Source organism: Lathyrus oleraceus, chromosome 1 (assembly GCF_024323335.1).
Source record: "Lathyrus oleraceus cultivar Zhongwan6 chromosome 1, CAAS_Psat_ZW6_1.0, whole genome shotgun sequence".
In the NCBI taxonomy this organism is placed as follows: Eukaryota; Viridiplantae; Streptophyta; class Magnoliopsida; order Fabales; family Fabaceae; genus Lathyrus; species Lathyrus oleraceus.
This window is the reverse complement of record NC_066579.1, coordinates 431191652-431210209: the sequence shown is the minus strand read 5'-3', so window position 1 is coordinate 431210209 and position 18558 is coordinate 431191652. Positions and strand designations below refer to the sequence as shown.

General features: G+C 34.0%; 1 protein-coding gene across 1 annotated transcript; it reads left to right on the top strand.

Annotated features, from left to right (window-relative positions):
- The first annotated feature begins 9868 nt into the window (after window positions 1–9868).
- On the top strand, window positions 9869–11461 carry LOC127079895 (putative F-box/LRR-repeat protein 23). Its single transcript, XM_051020251.1, has 2 exons — window positions 9869–10340; window positions 10596–11461. The coding sequence occupies exons 1-2, from the start codon at window positions 9955–9957 to the stop codon at window positions 11191–11193; spliced, it is 984 nt and encodes a 327-aa protein (XP_050876208.1). The 5' UTR covers window positions 9869–9954; the 3' UTR covers window positions 11194–11461.
- Window positions 11462–18558: the final 7097 nt, after the last annotated feature.

Sequence of the window (18558 nt, the reverse complement as noted above, 5' to 3'; positions counted from 1 at the left end):
TACCCCATGGGAAATCTTTAGTAGGTTGTCGTTGGATTTATACAGTGAAGATTTGTCCAGATGGTAAGATTGATCGATTTAAAGCTCACTTGGTAGCCAAAGGATACACTTAGATTTTTGGATTGGATTATAGTGATACCTTCTCGCCTGTAGCTAAGATGGCATCTGTTAGACTTCTTCTAGCCATTACAGCCATTCGACATTGGCCTCTTCACCAACTTGACATCAAAAATTCTTTTTTACATGGTGATCTTGAAGAGGAAGTATATATGGAACAACCACCTGGATTTGTTGCTCAGTGTGTAGGTTATACAGGTCTCTTTATGGTCTTAAGCAATCTCTGAGAGTTTGGTTCGGCGGATTCAGTACTATGGTACAACAGTTTGGTATGGTCCGTAGTGAAGATGACCATTCTATTTTTTATCATCACTCAGCCTAAGGGTGTATTTATATTATTGTATATGTATATGATATTGTCATAACTGGTAGTGATCAGGAGGGTATACTCCAGTTAAAGCAACATCTCTCAAATCAATTTCAGACAAAAGATCTTGGTAAACTTCGTTACTTCTTGGGTATTGAGGTAGCCCAATCTATAGATGGTTTGGTGATTTCTCAACGGAAATATGCTATGGATATTTTGGAAGAAACGAGTTTGTTGAATGCTAAACCAGCTGATACTCCTATGGATCCAGGTGTCAAACTACTACCCAATCAGGGGGAGCCTCTATCTGACTCAGGAAGGTATAGAAGATTGGTTGGAAAGTTGAATTATCTCACAATCACTCGTCCAGATATTTCTTTTTTAATTAGTATGGTAAGTCAGTTCTTAAACTCCCATTGTCAAGAACACATGGATGTTGTTATCCGGATTCTGAGATACATCAAACGTGCTCCAGGAAAAGGTCTAGTGTATGAAAATAAAGGACATACTCAGGTAGTTGGATACTTCGATGTTGATTGGGCAGGGTCACCCATTGATAGACGATCCACCTCTGGGTATTGTGTACTTGTTGGAGGAAACCTTATATCCTGGAAAAGTAAGAAACAAAACGTAGTTGCAAGATCAAGCGCCGAGGCAGAGTATAGGGCCATGGCAATGGCAACATGTGAACTTATTTGGTTAAAACAGTTGCTCAAGGAACTTCAAATTGAAGAAGCAAGACCAATGACACTTATTTGTGATAATCAAGCCGTATTGCACATTGCTTCAAATCCGGTCTTCCATGAGAGGACCAAACATATTGAGATAGACTGTCACTTTGTCAGAGAGAAAATCGAATCAGGTGACATCGTCACAAACTTTGTCAACTCTAATGATCAATTGGCAGACATGTTTATAAAATCTCTGCGAATCCCTAGAACTAATTGTATATGTAACAAGCTTGGCGCATTTGACTTATATGCTCAAGCTTGAGGGGGAGTGTTGATATTTGTAAATATAATATTAAGAATATTTGTATATCGAATAGTCTCACATCGACTATATCATGTAATTAGTTATAATCTCTCTATATATAATAAAGTCTCCGTAGTGCTTTTCAAAACACACGATTTATTCAAATGTCTCTTAGTCTCCTAATTCAACATAGATGGTCATGTCAAATCCAAGATCTGGTTCCTCGACTCAGGCTGCTCAAATGACATGACTGGTCGAAAAGTATGGTTAGTAGATTTCGACGAGTTGAAGAAGAGAAAGGTCAAGCTTGTTGATAATAGCTCGTTGCAAATTGAAGGTATTGGTAACAAAGTTATTTAAAGGAGTAATGGAGTGAAATCCTTGATCAAAGATGTACTTTATGTCCCTAGAATGAAGTGAAATCTGCTAAGTGTTTGACAACTTGTCGAAAAGAGGGTTCTCAATGGTTATGAAAGATGGAGCCTTATAACTTTTCTACATCCAAAATAACTTGGTCTTGAAATCCCCTATGTCGAAGAATAGAACATTTAAGACCATGATCATTTCGACTAAGGTACAATGTATGAAAACAGTTATCGACCATAAAAGTAGTTGGTTGTGGCATCTGAGGTTTGGCCATCTGAAATTTAGGTTGCTCAATCAATTGATCACTCAAGATATGGTAACTGGTATACCAAGTCTTGCGATACCCGCTAAACTCTATGAAGTTTGTCTAGTCGGAAAGTAGTCCAGGAAGTCTTTCGTTTCGACTATGCCAATGAGATCATCCTGCATACTCGAAGTTGTACATTCAGACGCATGCGGTCCTTTTAAGGAGCATACCATTGGTGGAAATAAGTATTTTGTTTCGTTTGTCGATGAGTTTAGTCGAAAGTTATGGATCTATGTGATCAAGAGAAAGGACGAACTACTCGAAATCTTAAAGAGATTCGAGATGCTTGTTTAAAACCAGAGTGAAAAGAAGATCAAGGTTCTGCGAACAGATGAATGTGGTGAATACACATCCAAGATATTTGAAGCATTATGTGCAAAACATGGCGTTGATCATGAGGTAACTGCTCCTTATACTCCTCAACATAATGGAATAGCAGAAATAAGAAACATGACCATATTAGACATGACGAGATGCATGTTGAAGCATAAAATTTTGCCAAAATCCTTATGGGGTGAAGTTGTTTCGACTACTGTTTATATAATCAACAGATGCCCTACCAAGAAGCTGAAGAACAAGGTTCCTGAAGAAGTATGGGCTGGAAAATGACCATCAGTGAGTCATCTGAAGGTGTTTGGCTCTATGTGTTACAAGCATGTTGCTGATGCAAGAAGAAGGAAGCTTGATAACAAGAGTGAACCTATGATTCTGGTAGGATATAATAAGATTGGATCATACATGTTATTTAATCAAATTAATCAGAAGATTATTATTATTCGAGACATTGTGATTGAAGAAAATTCTGTTTGGGATTGGAATTCTAGTAATGCAATTGACAAGCCATTAATGAGTTATGATTTCAACAAAGTAAGTAATAATGTCGAAGTCAAAGATATTATCGATATTCCAGTTGAAGTCGAAGTTGTTTCAGACATACCCGACACATTCCAAGTCGGAGAGGTTATGGTTAGCACAAGTCATAGACTTCAAAGAACTAGAGCTCGTCCAACAAGACTTCAAGACTATGAAGTGGTTGGTGATGATGAAGTAACAACAGATGGAGAACTAGTTCATTTTGCTTTACTTGCAGGTGTTGAACCAATCAACTATAGAGAGGCTTTAAAGAATATGAATTGGAAGTCTTCTATGGTCGAAGAGTTACAAGCAATCCAAATAAACAACACATGGGAGTTGGTCAAATTTCCAGCACATACAAAATCTATTGAAGTGAGGTGGGTGTTAAAGTTGAAGTATAATGTTGATGGGTCGATAAAAAGACATAAGGTGTGATTGGTAGCTCTAGGATTTATTCAGCGAGCAGGACTCGACTACTCTGAAGTATTTGCACCTGTAGCAAGATTGGAAAATATTCTACTAGTGGTAGCCTTGGTATGTAAGCAAAGTTGGTCGACTTTTCACTTAGATGTGAAATCGGTATTTTAGAATGGACCTTTAGATGAAAAAGTGTATGTCACACAACCTCTTGGGCTCGTGATTAAAAAGGAAACAACTAAAGTATACAAGTTACACAAAGTGCTTTATGGTTTCGAGCAGGCACCTAAGGCATGGAACAAGAAGATCGACTCATACTTGGTCGAATTGGGATTTGTCAAATGCAAATATGAGTATGGTGTCTATGTCCAGGTTTTGGCACAAGATATAACAATCATCTACTTATATATAAATTACTTACTAGTAACTAGAAATAATATGAAGAACTTGTCAAAGTTCAAAGAGCTGATGAAGAAGAAATTTGAAATGTCAGATCTGAGAAAGTTATCATACTTCCTAGACATGGAATTTCAAATTTCAAAGCAAGGTATGGTGCTACACCAAAGAAAGTATGTCAAGGATATACTTAAGAGATTCAGGATGGATGATTTGACTCATGCATCTTCACATATCGAATCAAATTTGAAGTTGGAGAAGCATGAAGAGGAAGACAAAGTCGATGCAACTTCGTTCAAACAAATTGTTGGATATATGAGATATGTATCCAACAGTTAACCTGATACATATTTATCGATCAGATTAGTGAGCAGATGTATGAGTGAACCAAGGGTATCACACATGAAGGATGCAAGAAGAATCCTATGATACTTAAAAGGATCGACAAACTATGGAATTTTATTTCGACGAGACTCTGAAAGCAAAGAAGCTATGGTTACTTGTCATTTAGATGTTGATTGATGTAGAGATAAGGAAGACTGAAGAAGCACTACTGGATATTTCTTTCAAGTGTTTGGTGCCCCAATATCATGGTGCTCGAGAAAGCAACCTGTGGTGGCATTATCATCGTGTGAGGCTGAATATATAACAGGATCCTATGTTGCATGTTAAGCAATTTGGGTCAGATCTGTGCTTGAAGAGATCGTGGTCGAAGTGAAGAAACCTCTGATACTATAGATCGACAACAAGTAAGTCATAAATATTGCGAAAAATCCAGTTTTTCATGGAATAAGTAACCACATAGAAGATAAATTTCACTTCTTAAGGGAGAAGCTAAATCGAGGTGAACTTGAAGTAAGGCATTGCTAAAGTGAAACAGAATTGGCCGATATTTTCACCAAAGGATTGAAGATCGACATGTTCTTAACATTGAGAAAGAAATTAGGAATAGTTTAGATCGACAATGATTAGTGTGTTTCGACAACTTGGATTATAGGAGGGTATATTGAGATATTAGATATAATCTAAGTTGAGTTGTGTGGCCCAAGCCTAAAGTTAATTAGGGTTTAGTGTTTGTTACTTAGTTTATTATATTTCTTAGTATTCAAGTCACTTAGGTGTAAATAAATAGACACTTTGTAATTTAGTATTATTATTCAATTCAATAATACAATCCTTTGTCTCAAGCACTAACACACCTCTGTATAACACTCTAACATTATTTCCTCTTGTTTTCTTGGCACTTTACAATGCAAGTCCTCTATGACGCCTTTGTCTAGTATAATGTTATAGTTAACATATATAGGATTGCGTGAAGTTGCTAGAAAGCTTCCTCACTTGGAAGAACTTGATATATCAATTAGTAACCTATCTCATGAATCTTTGAAACCCATTGGTCAATGCTACCCTTGATTGAAAACCTTTAAATTCAACATTAAATTGAACAGATATCCACGCATCAAACAGGATCATGAGGCATTTGATATTGCGCAATTCATGCCCGAGTTACGCCATCTCCAGCTTTTTGGAAACAAGATGACTAATGATGGTTTGCTTGCTATTCTTAATGGATGTTCTCACCTTGAATCTCTTGACATACGTCAGTGTTTCAATGTTAAATTGTTTGGAAGTTTGGGGAGAAGATGTAAAGAACAGATCTAGTATTTACGGCTTCCATATGATGTCACTGATGACTATCGATTTGAAGTTGGATCCATTGGTAGATCAGACAAAGATATGTCTGACGATGATTATGAATGAGTGAATTTTTTTAATTTGATTCTGATGATAATTATTATGACTTTTGACAAATTTGAAACATTTCAGCCATAAAAAAAGTGTTGTGAAGTGTTAGTCACCTATCTCCATTGCTTATTTGTTACGTGGTTACAGGATGAGAGCCTTTTACATGGGCAAAGTGAAATTAGAAAAATTAGCAATTTGATGAACTGAAATGATGTTGCGTTCAAGGGCTAGTTGTTTCATATTAACATCAAGACAAACTTTCCTTGGTGCTCATCTATTTATGATCTCATTATTATACTACATAGAAATTAGCTCTCTTGCAACTCTATATTTCCAACTAGGACAAATATATCTAATTGCTTGATTGAGGGTGGTTTTAAGTTGCAACTTGTAAGTGCAAGAAGTAATGCAAGCGCTTCATTTTGCGAGTAAAAGACTAAATTGAGTCAAAAAGCAATGCAAGAGCTTTATTTAAAGCCATGAAAATTAGAGGTATTTATGCTTTTTATGCGAAATTAAAGTTCTAATCGATTGGATTTTTTCCCTAATAGATTGGATGATCAATTTTAATCGATTTCCTTTGCCAAATATGGAAAGCTTGGATATATATTCGTTACAAGTCATTAAGATGTTCTTCTAATTGTTTGGTTAATCGTTTAGGCCTTCTCCAATCGATTGATTTAATGTCCCAATCGTTTGGGCAATTAAAAAATGTTACCAGTCGATTGGTTTAAGGTCCCAATTGATTGGGTAGTTCATAAACACGTTTTAAAGAAAGTTGACAGTTTCTTAATCACCTGTCTTGGTCTTAAAAATGTTTTTAAGAGATAAAAAAGGGTTTTAAAAGACTTTCATGTGTGTGTGTGCGCGTGTGTGTGAGAGAGTTTACTTATTACTCGAGAGTTATTTCCTTACTTTTACAAAACTTTGGTCACTCAAACAAACACGAACTGATGACTTTTCACACTTCCTCTCTTTCACAACTCTGAGGCTTTCAAGATTCTTTTCCATATACATCAATCATATAAGCACTTCAATGAAATCTTGAGTTTCCTATTGGATGAGGCTTGACATGTCTTCAAGTCTGGTTTTCATCATCAAGGAGTCTGAAAGTTATTATCATTGGCTTCAACAGCCATTAGAGTTGTCGTCAATAAAACTTAGCCAAGTTGTTAAAATTCATACCTGCACACACATGGATCCACAATATTGTTTACAGGTACACCCTAAAAACTCTACTCTTAATTAAAGAATAAAATCAACATTTTAGGATGCTACTCAAACATAACATGCATACTTTCCAATTAATTTCAAAACTTATAACGGGATTCAACATAATTAACATAACTTTTATTATCTCTTCAAATGAATTACTAAATGAAATTAACAAAATTTAAACATTAACTCGGCAATTTAACGACTCGTCCCCCGATGTTACAGATCACAATAATAGTTCCAACTAAACAATGATAAAATAATAAAGAAAGATGAAGATAGCTTCATAGTCCTATTTCAAATCACAAAAAAAACTTACTCAAATACAAAAAAAAGGTGAGAATATGCTCAAATATATTAACGGTGTAAAAGAATGCAAGGATATCTTAAATTACACAATCAATGACACACATTTAGTTTACACAACAACACATCAATTCAACTTACATAACCTTTATGTATGAAATGTGACTCATAACTCGACTCGATGCATATAGTACCAATTTGGACATTAGAGATTTATTACTGATCTCATCCACTCAACAATGGTTTCTCATTTGAACCGTATCCCCACTTCTGAATCCCTGACGGTCACTGTTCCCCACTCCTAAACCCGTGATTCACCTCTTTCAACACACTGACACAAAATAGTGCATGACGTGCAAAATAATTCAACAACAACAACACTTATGGTTCCACTTCAAACAATAAAAAACATGAAATATAATATCCACAATAGTCTCCACTTCTGAACCACCCGCCTTAACACAAACAATTATAATTACATTCTCAACACATAATTATATTCACAACATCACAACTCATAAACATAATCATAATTCTCCACTTATATTCATGCAATTTAATTCAATTAGTATTTCATCAACATAATAATTCACCTTAATAAATTGAATTCATCAAGTACACCAAAACAGCGGTCAAACATCAGCCGCATACAGAAACAACTCGCTAAACTGAACTATACACAATGCATCTTAATAACTCATCCTATCATGCCCACTCACCATGAAACTCAACATTAATTATTAAAAAATAATGCAAAATAATCAACAACTCATAACTAAATATCTAAAATTGTCAAATAGTGTTAATCAATACCTAACAGTATAAAACATTCGCCAAAACAGAACTCTGTCGAAAAATCTATTAGAAAACAACCAACTCTGCGATGTCATGAGTAAATAATTATATTCAGGACCTCATAAGCAACTTAACCTCTTTTCACATTATCATCAGGTAGTCATATGTGTTAGCTTTCCAAAGCTTCAAACCGCGTCTCAAATGGGGTCACGAAACTTAAGTTACGTCATTTTTAATTCTGCAATTTCCCACTCATACAGTGGTAACCGGTTATGCACAATGTGTAACCGGTTAGAGGCGCGAAAAACACCCCAGAAACCTATTTTTCTCACCGATGATCAGTTACCCTTAATTATTGAAATAGATCAATCTATCTCCCACCATCTAGCATGTACCTCCCACCCCCAAATTGGAATTAGGTCAAAATATTCTTTAATTTTCACTATTTTTTTTCAAAAAAAATTATTGGTTAAACCTCTCAAATACCACAAGTCTATGTATCATTTTTTTAAAGTCATAGAAAATATAATAAATAAGAAAAAAAAAGTACAATATATGAGACATAAACCTAACCCAACACCCACATATCAACCCTAAATGGGTAATACAACTAAGAAAAATAAAAGTGGTATGTAAATAAACAAACTAGATAAAATCCTAGTAAATAGCCTAATACAAAGCAGATAAATACACACAAAAACACAATCCAGCAAACCCAATGCGGGACCCAAAATCAAATTGGAAAAGAAAAGTGTGTAAGAAGCCGCAAGCATTTTAAACGAACTAGAGACGAGTTTAACTTATCAAACCCATCTTATGAAGAATGGTGATATTTCCGACCGCCAACACAGACAAAAACACGTACCAACAACCTTTGTGAAATAAACCACAATAAGTTTAAGAACTCTTTCAAGCCTTCTTAAACTAGAGCGCGTCAAGCAAGTTCAAAGACATCCTAACGGGCAACGAAAGAACATCACAACCGCGTTGAGGCTTTAACCACCACAAAACACCAGTGCGGTGTCAAAACCCAAACACCTTGAAAATTTCATATCTCATCAGATCTGGAAAGAACCAGAGATCAAAGTCAATAATTCACCACCAACACTAGTGAATCGTAGCTTGAGAACAACAACCATCAAGTTCAAAACGGAACCACCGAAAACAAAACCAACCCCTGTTACTATAACAAACCACCAAAAACGTCGAAACAACCAGAAACGACCACTAGACCAAATGCCAGTGAATCGAAAATGACACCTATTAAAAAACTAACAAAAGCCCCTCAATGAATCGGAACCAGAGATCAACGCATGTTGTCGAAAAATATTAATCAGAGATTGTTGCATAATGTTCCAAAAAGAACATATCAGATGGAAGATAATAAGAAAAACAATCGGCGTGTGCCACCTAAAACAGAATTACGAAAACACCAACGAAAAAGAGCGGCTGAAACTAAGATGAATGGAGGAAAAACGTCAAAAGAGCAAAATGATTGTGTGAAGGAAAAACCTCATCACGCCACCAAGAGTGAATGTTACATGGTGGCTACAAATTTGGATTTTGGTAAGAAAATAGTGAAGAGTGACGACTAGATTGAAGAAACGAGGAGAGAGAGCAGAGACCCCATACCATAGAGAAATTGAAATTGAATGGCGGGACTCATCACAAGTCTCTGGATCATATATTTTTAAAAAATGTAGAAAATCTTTCACCCTGCCACATATTATACCAAAAATGTGAAGAAGAAAAAATCCAATTGTATATAATTCCTTTTCATTTTTAAATAAAAGTGGGATATTACATCCGCCTCTAAATTTACAAAATATAGTGAAAGCGTAAAAATATTAAACTCACTTATTAATCTTGATATTGAATGGTGAGATAGTTTTGTGAAAAACAACTAAATCAAAATATGTGAATGAAAAAAAAATACTTAAAAATGAAAAGGATATCTTAGACTTTTCAGATAGTTTGGAAGGAGTGGGTCGTGCAATCTGGGGGGTGCTAGTAGAATGCTTGTTGCAACTTGCAAGAACAAGCTGAATGTGGGCCTCATAAATAGGCCCATTTGTATTTATGTTCCATCTCTTTCTCGCGAAATTTGTGAAATGTGATCATCACCACCACAATCTGAAACCCTAATTCTTCAATGGAGTCGTTACAACCACCATCATCTTCTTCGGTTGTTTCTTCATCGAATTCAAACGCATTAACCGATTCCGGACAACGAAACTGGCTTGATCTTCCACGAGACGCGATATTGTCCATTTTCGTGAAGCTTGACACAGTTGATCTTCTTGTTCGCGCCCACAATGTTTGCACCACATGGCGCAATATCTCGAAGGACCCTTTCCTCTATCGCACCATTGACATGTCCAATTTGGACGAACTTGAAACCAGTTTTGAATTAATGAAAACCAACTCTCAATTAGAGATTTTATGCCACCGCGCCATTGATTACAGCCGCGGGCATGCAATTGATATCAACATCGAGTATTTTGGCACTGATGATCTTCTTTCTCACATTGCTGATTCGTATGTTCCACTCTCTTCTACATTTTATTCTCAATATCTGCTTGCAAACTATAACTATAGTATCTATATATTGTTTTTCATATAGCAATGATTTTTATGCTTGAGATGTAGTTTTTCGCTGAGAGTTAAAACTAACCTGTGTTTGTGATACAAATTAGTTTTTGGTGCTTCAGATTGTAGTATAAAAAATGTTCCCATGTGATTCTAATTACACTCTGTAACAGTATTTCTTATTGTTTTCTTGGTATTTTACAGTGCAAGTCATCTACGATGCCTTCGTCTTGCATGTTGCTATAGTGTAACACATGAAGGATTATGTGTAATAGCTGAAAAGCTTTCTCACTTGGAGGAACTTGATATAACAATTAGTGGTGGCTTAACTCATGATTCTTTGGAAGTCATTGGCCGAAGTTCCCCTCAATTGAAAACCTTTAAATTCAACATTGAAGTGTACTTACATCCGCATATTGTGTATGATGACGATGCATTTGCTATTGCGAAGTTCATGCCTGGGTTATGCCATCTCCAGCTTATTGGAAACAAGATGAGTAATGATGGTTTGCTTGCTATTCTTGATGGTTGTCCTCAACTGGAATCTCTTGACATTCGTCAGTGTTTCAATATTAATTTTATAGGAAGTTTGGCAAAGAGATGTAAAGAACAGATCAAGTATTTACTCCTCCCAAATGATGACACCGATGACTATCCATTTGAAACTGAAGACTATCCAGAAGACTATCCATATGGGATTTCGGACATAGATTTAGATTTATTGTCTGAGGATGATTATGAATTGTCAGATGGGAGTGAATTTTCTGAATTTGAATTTGATGGTAACTATTATGACTTTTGACAAATTTGAAACATTTCAGCAAGTGAAAAAAGTGCTGTGAATGTCTTAGTGACCACTCCCCGTTGTAACATGAGGTTTGTTAGGTGGTTGCAGCATGTGAGTCTTTTACATGGGCAGATAGTTTATTTTCATTTGGAACCTTTGTGAAGCAGTTACTTACAATTTGTGATTATCTGATAAATGTAATGGATATTTTATTTGGCTTTATGTTTAGAAATGAGATTTGGCTCTAAACTTCCAACACAGGGGAAGTGAAGTTGGCATTTAATTAGAGATTAGCATTTTGATGAACTCTGGAACGGCTGGCTGTTTAATATTATTACCATCAAGCCAACTTTCTTGGTGTCCAGTTATTTATGATCGCAGTACAATATAGAAAATTAGTTGTCTTTGAACTCAAATTTTATATATCTAATTGCTTGTGGTGGTTTTAAGTTGGAGTATTTCTTCATCCACCCTATACTAAGGCACCACGCAAAAATTTGAAAATGGTTATGAGAATTTGGAGATTCATCTCTTGACGGATCTTATCTTAAATTATTTCAGAAATACATTTTTGAAAAGTCTTTAAAATTACATTTTCTGAATCTACAGTTACATCTTGCATGTTTTGCAATGCCATACAATATTTTTCCTACAATGTAGGGGTTTCAATTCAGCACCTCATGTTTTGGAAATAAAGGGAGCAGATGAACAGGGTTTATATACTGGAAGCACAAGCACATGTACAGCCATAGATCAGCGATGTGTTTCAATTCACCTCCTCAATGTTTTGCAAATAAAGGGAGCACATGCACAGAGTTTATGTACCGGAAGCACATGTACAGCAAAGTCGGTTCCATGAAAAATTAGAAATCTATCCAATATATTCAACTCATACTGCATTGTGTGGGATTTAGAAGCCGATGATTTAGTTAACCCCATAGGAAATATTATATTACAAAATAGAGAATGTTTAATAGCTCAACTTTGCATTATGAAATAAAATTCTTACAAATATAATGGTAAAAAAAACAAATGAAAACATATTTTGCCTAATCAATTTTCTCATTAAGTGCAAACAATATCTTCAGATTATTAGATCAAGCAAAATATGACAATGAAGATGATGTATCGGCCAGAATCTGATAGGTGAATATGGGGAAAAATAAACATTAAGACAAATATATGTTTGAAAGAGTTTCGGAAATATATTTTCTGAGACTTTTCAAAAATAATTTAAGTCATTAAAATGGGGTGTGACTCAGAAACGAATGAGTTGGGTTGTATGAGGTGTGTCGGGAGATTCATCTCTAAAAATTTAGGATATTTTTGAAATTTCGTATGGTGCCTAATTAACATATATGATGTATTAAAAAATCCCCTTAAGTTATAGTTTGTAAAATATTTTTTTTTATATAATTCAAAATTGAGATGGATAAATAAATAAAATTCAGTCAAAAAGCAATGCAACTGATTTATTTAAAGCTATGAAAGTTATTTAATAACAAATACCTTAATTTTAGGAGTGTTCATTATGCGGGTTGATTTGCTTACCCGTTGACCCGAATCAAATCTATTCATTGGTGGGTTTATTTGATCTAACCTACTTGTAAAGTTGATTTGCTAACCTTTCATTCATTTATGGATTTATTTGATCTAACCTACTTGTAAAGTTGATTTTTAACCTCTTGTTTACCTGAACTTTTCAATGAATTATTCGAATATATTCATTTATGGTATATTTGACCTAACTTGCGACAAACTTTATAGTTTTGATTTGATTTGATTATAGGATTTAAGTTTATGTCTCAATTGACGTAGCATTAATGTTTTTTTATTAAACCCTAAAACATAATGCATGACTTCAAAATACCACGAAAAAGTATATACTCATGATAAAATTATGAAATTCTCCAGTTTGAAAGATCATTAAATCCTTTTTATAATTCAACTGACCGCACCCCAAATAGACTTACGAAACTCAAGTTACGCGTAAAACATGATGACCAACGCAACACTGAAATTGACTACGCCTCTGAAATTGAATGCTACTGTTGTAGCGCTCTTAGACCCAATTTCCCCAATTTGAAAGAAAGATTATTACGTTAGCTTTCTTACGCAACTGGTATCACCAAAAAAGATGATCAACCCCCTTTTATGCCTACATTTTTTTTTCATGAAAAAGATCCTTTTTTTTTTTGAAAAATTAGGTTTGATTTTTTGAAAAAAATTTGGAAAAAATCATATGGTAAAAATTGCATATAATTTGGAACAATATTCCAATTATGGTCACTCAGAGACCTCCACAAAATTCTATTATAACACATTAACTCACACAATCTTCTCATAATACATCACAAGTTAATATTGTTATAACAATGTAATACAACAACACACATACTCATAGATAACAAAACATTTACGATGACCATATGAGATTTATTCAAATCTCAATTGGTCATCGACAATAATACAACAAAACATTGAGTTATTTATCGATCAATATCAATAAGATTTTGCCCAAATCTTATTTGGCCAAACACATTACATAAAGGAATTAGAGCATAACACTAGCGTTGATCGGAGGATAATGACCCCTCACTATCCTAACTGACTATTATTACCCATCAATAAAAAAAATCCCCCTATCTCGAAATTGTAGTTTTTCCTTTTCTTACTATGGAATCCCAAAGACTTGTGCAATCCCAATTCCTAAATCAGTTGCTTCAAACTTTTTGTAAAACCTAGTATGTCTCGCCCTTTTAGAATATATAATAATCTAAGTAATTCTAAATCTCAATTTGGCTTACACCTTCACACCCAAAAAAAAATATGACGCCCATATTTTTATTCCAAAGAGTCTATTTTCCAAATAAAATATAACACTTTATTTTTATTTAAATAAAAAATTTAACTAAATAAATATTTAATAAAAATCCTCAAAAATATGAGTTATTCCTAATAATTTTATTTTTTCCGATTATTACTAAATAATCGAATTTATTTAATTATCTCTAATAATTTAAATAGATCTTATTTTATTTCTCCGCTCTCAAACTCAATATTCTCAGTAATTAATAAATTACTAAAATATTCCTAAATCTCTCAAAACACTAATAAATCAAATAACCCACATAATCACTCAAATAATTAAATAAAATATTAACTTTAAAACCGGAGTGTTACACATTTTCCCCTCTCAACTCCACCTAATGGATTGAGTTTCATAAAAGTGTTTAAATATTAATATGAATATAAGAGGCAAATGGGTTATGCCTCGAAATTTTTTTTGTTTCATTTCTTCTTTGTCAATCGTACCTCGACATAAAATGAGTGTCCTCAAGGGTTAGTTTCCTTTCGTCAGAGCAGTAATACTAAAGTCTTCCTTGTCTATCTTGAGAGCTGAAAGTATTATAAACTCAACTACTTCCCCATAATTCCACTCTCTCTGACAATTCATTCAAAATTCTGCAACGTTCTAGATCCTTCTTCAGGGATAGTTGTCTGTACAGATAGAGCCTGAAGGTGTTGTCGTCTGACCATTTTGAGAAGTCTTTTGGTTTTTATTCCATCCCACACAACTCGTTTACCTCGAGGAGAGGGCTATGAAAGCAAACTTACTTACTTTCTTTGATCATTTGATTAATGCCCGAGACATTGTGGACGCGATTTTAGTTGAGGATAAAAGGAAACTTGTTAGTGTCGCATCTCGAAAAATACGATCCCTCGCGATGGTCGAGGAAAAATAGTTCGAACAGAGTCGCCGCCGAATTTTATTTATCCCAATGAAGGAATAGGAAAATATCGATAAAATCTTTAAAAATAGAATATTGGTCGTCGCAACCATATTCGGGTTCGGGAGTCGATTACGCAAGGAGAAGGTATTAGCATCCTTCACGTCTGTTGTACTCAACGAGAACCTTTTAGTCTAATTCGCGATTTGAATGTTAGCTAAATGTTATTTGTTTTCTTCGAGTGAATATAAGGATTGAAAAGACAGATGAATGGGAACCTTAGAAAGTGGAAAATTAAGGTTTTGTATTAGTGTGCTAGCCAAGATCTCGTAATCTCGTGCCTACGTATCCTTATAGTGCAATAAGGAAGTCAGAGCATTCGTAGTTAGGGGTTGCCAAAAGTGTTGGTTGATTGTTTTTAGAGGACGAGTGTTTAGGTCGTATTCTAACGGTTAAACATTAGCTTGTCTATTCTCGGTGGAGGCTTAAGCGATAGTTTGTATCCGCGTTAGAAAGAACTAAATAGGCCGCATTCTAACGGTTAAACATTAGCTTGTCTATTCTCGATGGAGGACGAGTGTTTATGAAAAGGTTTTCAATCACACGAGGGCGAGAAAAGAGTTTGATTAAAGTTGTGTTATGGTGAACACGTGTCTAGATCGCATTATAATGGTAAAACATGACTTGCTTACTCGCGGCGGAGGCTTAAGCGCAAGTTTGTACTCGTTATAAGGGATTAGACAAATGTCCTATTATAAAAGGTTTTCGATCACACGGGGGTGAGAGAATAAGTTAAAGTTGATGTGTTGTATGATTTTTAGGTGAATGTTGAATATTCAGTAAGAACAAAACATGAGCCTTGGAATCAATGAATCAGGGTATTGTCGGAATGCTAGACTCCAACAATACCTTTTTTATTCAATGTATTCATAAAATTGTTTGACGGACAATGAACATTCAAAAGATTGTTCAATGTTTCCACCAGAATGTTAGACTCTATTGACCCCTCTTTTCGTCCAAGTAATTAGATGTTTTAGAAATGAAAAGAGTGAATGAAAATTTAACCCAAGACGTGTGCCTCGAGAGCAATCATCAAGGATTCAAGGAATGTGAGATTCCAAGGATCCATTTCTTTCGTATTTGTTTAAGAAAAAAGTTTAATGAGTTGAGAAAGCGGAATAGAAATTCGATGTTGATCGAATGTTTTATCGCATTAGTGAAAATGGTTTGTGAAATGGTTTGAAATGATATGAGGTACTTATTAAAGAAAAAAGTTTAGTAGGATTTTGAAAAATGTACTTGATGTTGATCAAATACATTTTATCTTATTATTTTTGAAAGGTTAATTTTAATGGTCACTTTGTCTTTTTGGATTAACAATTATGCATCAACTAAAAAATAATAAAATAAACTAAAAAATAAAGCAATAAAAAAGGTAAAAGAAATAATAAAATGGAGAGGACACACTATCAATTAAAGAGGTAAAAGAATGTAAAAAAACTAAAGGAAATAAAAAAAAGAACAACAATAAATAAATAAAGCAATAATAATAAAATAATAAATAAAAAATATATACAAAAGACAAAAATAGATTGAAAATTGAGGGTGTAGTTAAAAAAATGCTATAGGCCTAAAGAAGGGAGCCCCACAAAGGTGCATTGAGCAATTAGGAGGTGTGAGGGAGACTTCATCTTCTCCAACCCCATATTTGGTCACTATTCCCGTAACAACAAAAATGGGAGGAAATAGGTTTCAACGAAAACGTAAAAACATCATAATTTTCTCAAGTTTTCACGGAATGAAGCAAATAAATAATGAAAATTTATTTACTCGATCTCACGAACACAATGGTATATTCAAAATCTGCAAATAAACAACATATAATTTTGAAAATCAACAAAAATGCAACAACATATATTTGCTTGATTTGACCATTTTATTCATCCTCATGACAAACAAATTATAAATTCATGCTCGGGGTGATGTTGGGAAGTTATTGAATATATTATTTATGTAAAACTAGTATCAATTTTTAATTGACCCTTTTTGTTCATGGAGGTTTAAGAACACTTTAAACTCTTGATTTTGAAATCAATTGAGTTTCCATACAAAATGGTGATTATTAAGGTACTAAATAAATAAAGCAAGAGTAATAAAGCAATAAAATTAAATAAAGAACAAACATAAGAGTTATTTAAACAAAAACAAATCACTTTTGCTTATGGAGGTTCAAGAACACTTTTCAACTCTTGATTTTGAAATCAATTGAGTTTCCATACAAAATGGTGATGATTAAGATACTAAATAAATAAAGCAAGAATAAAAATGCAATAGAATTAAATAAAGAACAAACATAAGAGTCTATCTATTAAATAAAATGAAAGAAATGACTTAAAGAAAATAAAGAGAAAAATAAAGAGAGTTTTGACTTAGCTTTTGTGAATGATTTGTGGTGTCATTTGTGAATGAAATGAAGTTTATTTATAGACTCTAGAATAGTTTAGGAATTATGCAAAGAGTGTGAGTGTCTTCTAGAAACTTATTTAATTAAATAGTGAATAATGGTGTAATATATGCATGGAATAATAATGTAATATATGCATGAAATAATAATGTAATAAATGAGAGATATTTTGGACATTCTAGAAACGTTGATTTTTATTTTATGATGCATGAAAATGATTAATAAAATTCAAATGGATATTTTGATGATAAATCAAATGATCATGAATTTATTTTTTCAATATGCATAATGAAAAAATACAATTTTAGTCAATTTTTTCAACATGTAAAATATTGACTTTATGTTGACTTTTTTTTTACTATAATGCATATATGCATGATTATGGTAACTGTATTTGATGATAAAAATGCATATGGATAAAAAATATAAAACTTGACAAATGGACATGTATCAGATGAAGAAAGAAAGGCTTAATCGGGACCAACTCAACCATATTTTGTGCAGCAAAGCAAAAAGAATAATGATTAGACAGTTACTTTATCTAGGACTAGCAAGAATCGTGGAGAAAGACATGTTCAAGAAGAAACTCCACTGAAGATACTGAAGTCATCCGTGTCGGCCCTTTCGTTATCTCTATGGTAGACCATGATAGGGCTCCCCTACTCATCTTCCTAATATCTTTGACTGTCAGATGCCTCGTACAGTATCGGAAATAAAAGCACGGGTTTCTACCAATGATTATGCTTTCATCTGTAATCTTTTTTAAACGGGCAAGTTAGGGCTATTTACGGAGTCAGCCTTCCAAAGGTTACAGGTAGCTTCCATCATGAATTTAATTGAGGTTATTCATAGAGGACTCTTGGCACCAGTTAACCTTCTTCGGGTTACTGAATATTTGAGGACTCGACATGACCTTACCAAATTAGGGGTTCTCGAACTCTAGGAAAACTTGTATGAGCTTTAGCAGGAGTTGGATCAAATTTATTTCCTCAAAGAGTGGGTGGGTCTGCATGGGACACATGCGAAATTGACCGACATGACAAATGATCAATTGGGCACACTCTAAAAGGAAAATAAAGCTTCTTGCAAAGCGATGCCTTTTCTGGAAACTTTATCTTTAAGCACCTCATCTGCTAAAAACGAGCTTAAAGAAGAAGAATGGACTCACTCATGCAAAGTGAAAGT

Excerpts from the sequence above, each read along its gene's own strand:
- LOC127079895 (XM_051020251.1), top strand. The coding sequence starts at position 9,955 with ATGGAGTCGTTACAACCACCATCATCTTCTTCGGTTGTTTCTTCATCG. Across the intron at positions 10,341-10,595 it reads CTTTCTCACATTGCTGATTC|TGCAAGTCATCTACGATGCC; the intron begins GTATGTTCCACT and ends GGTATTTTACAG.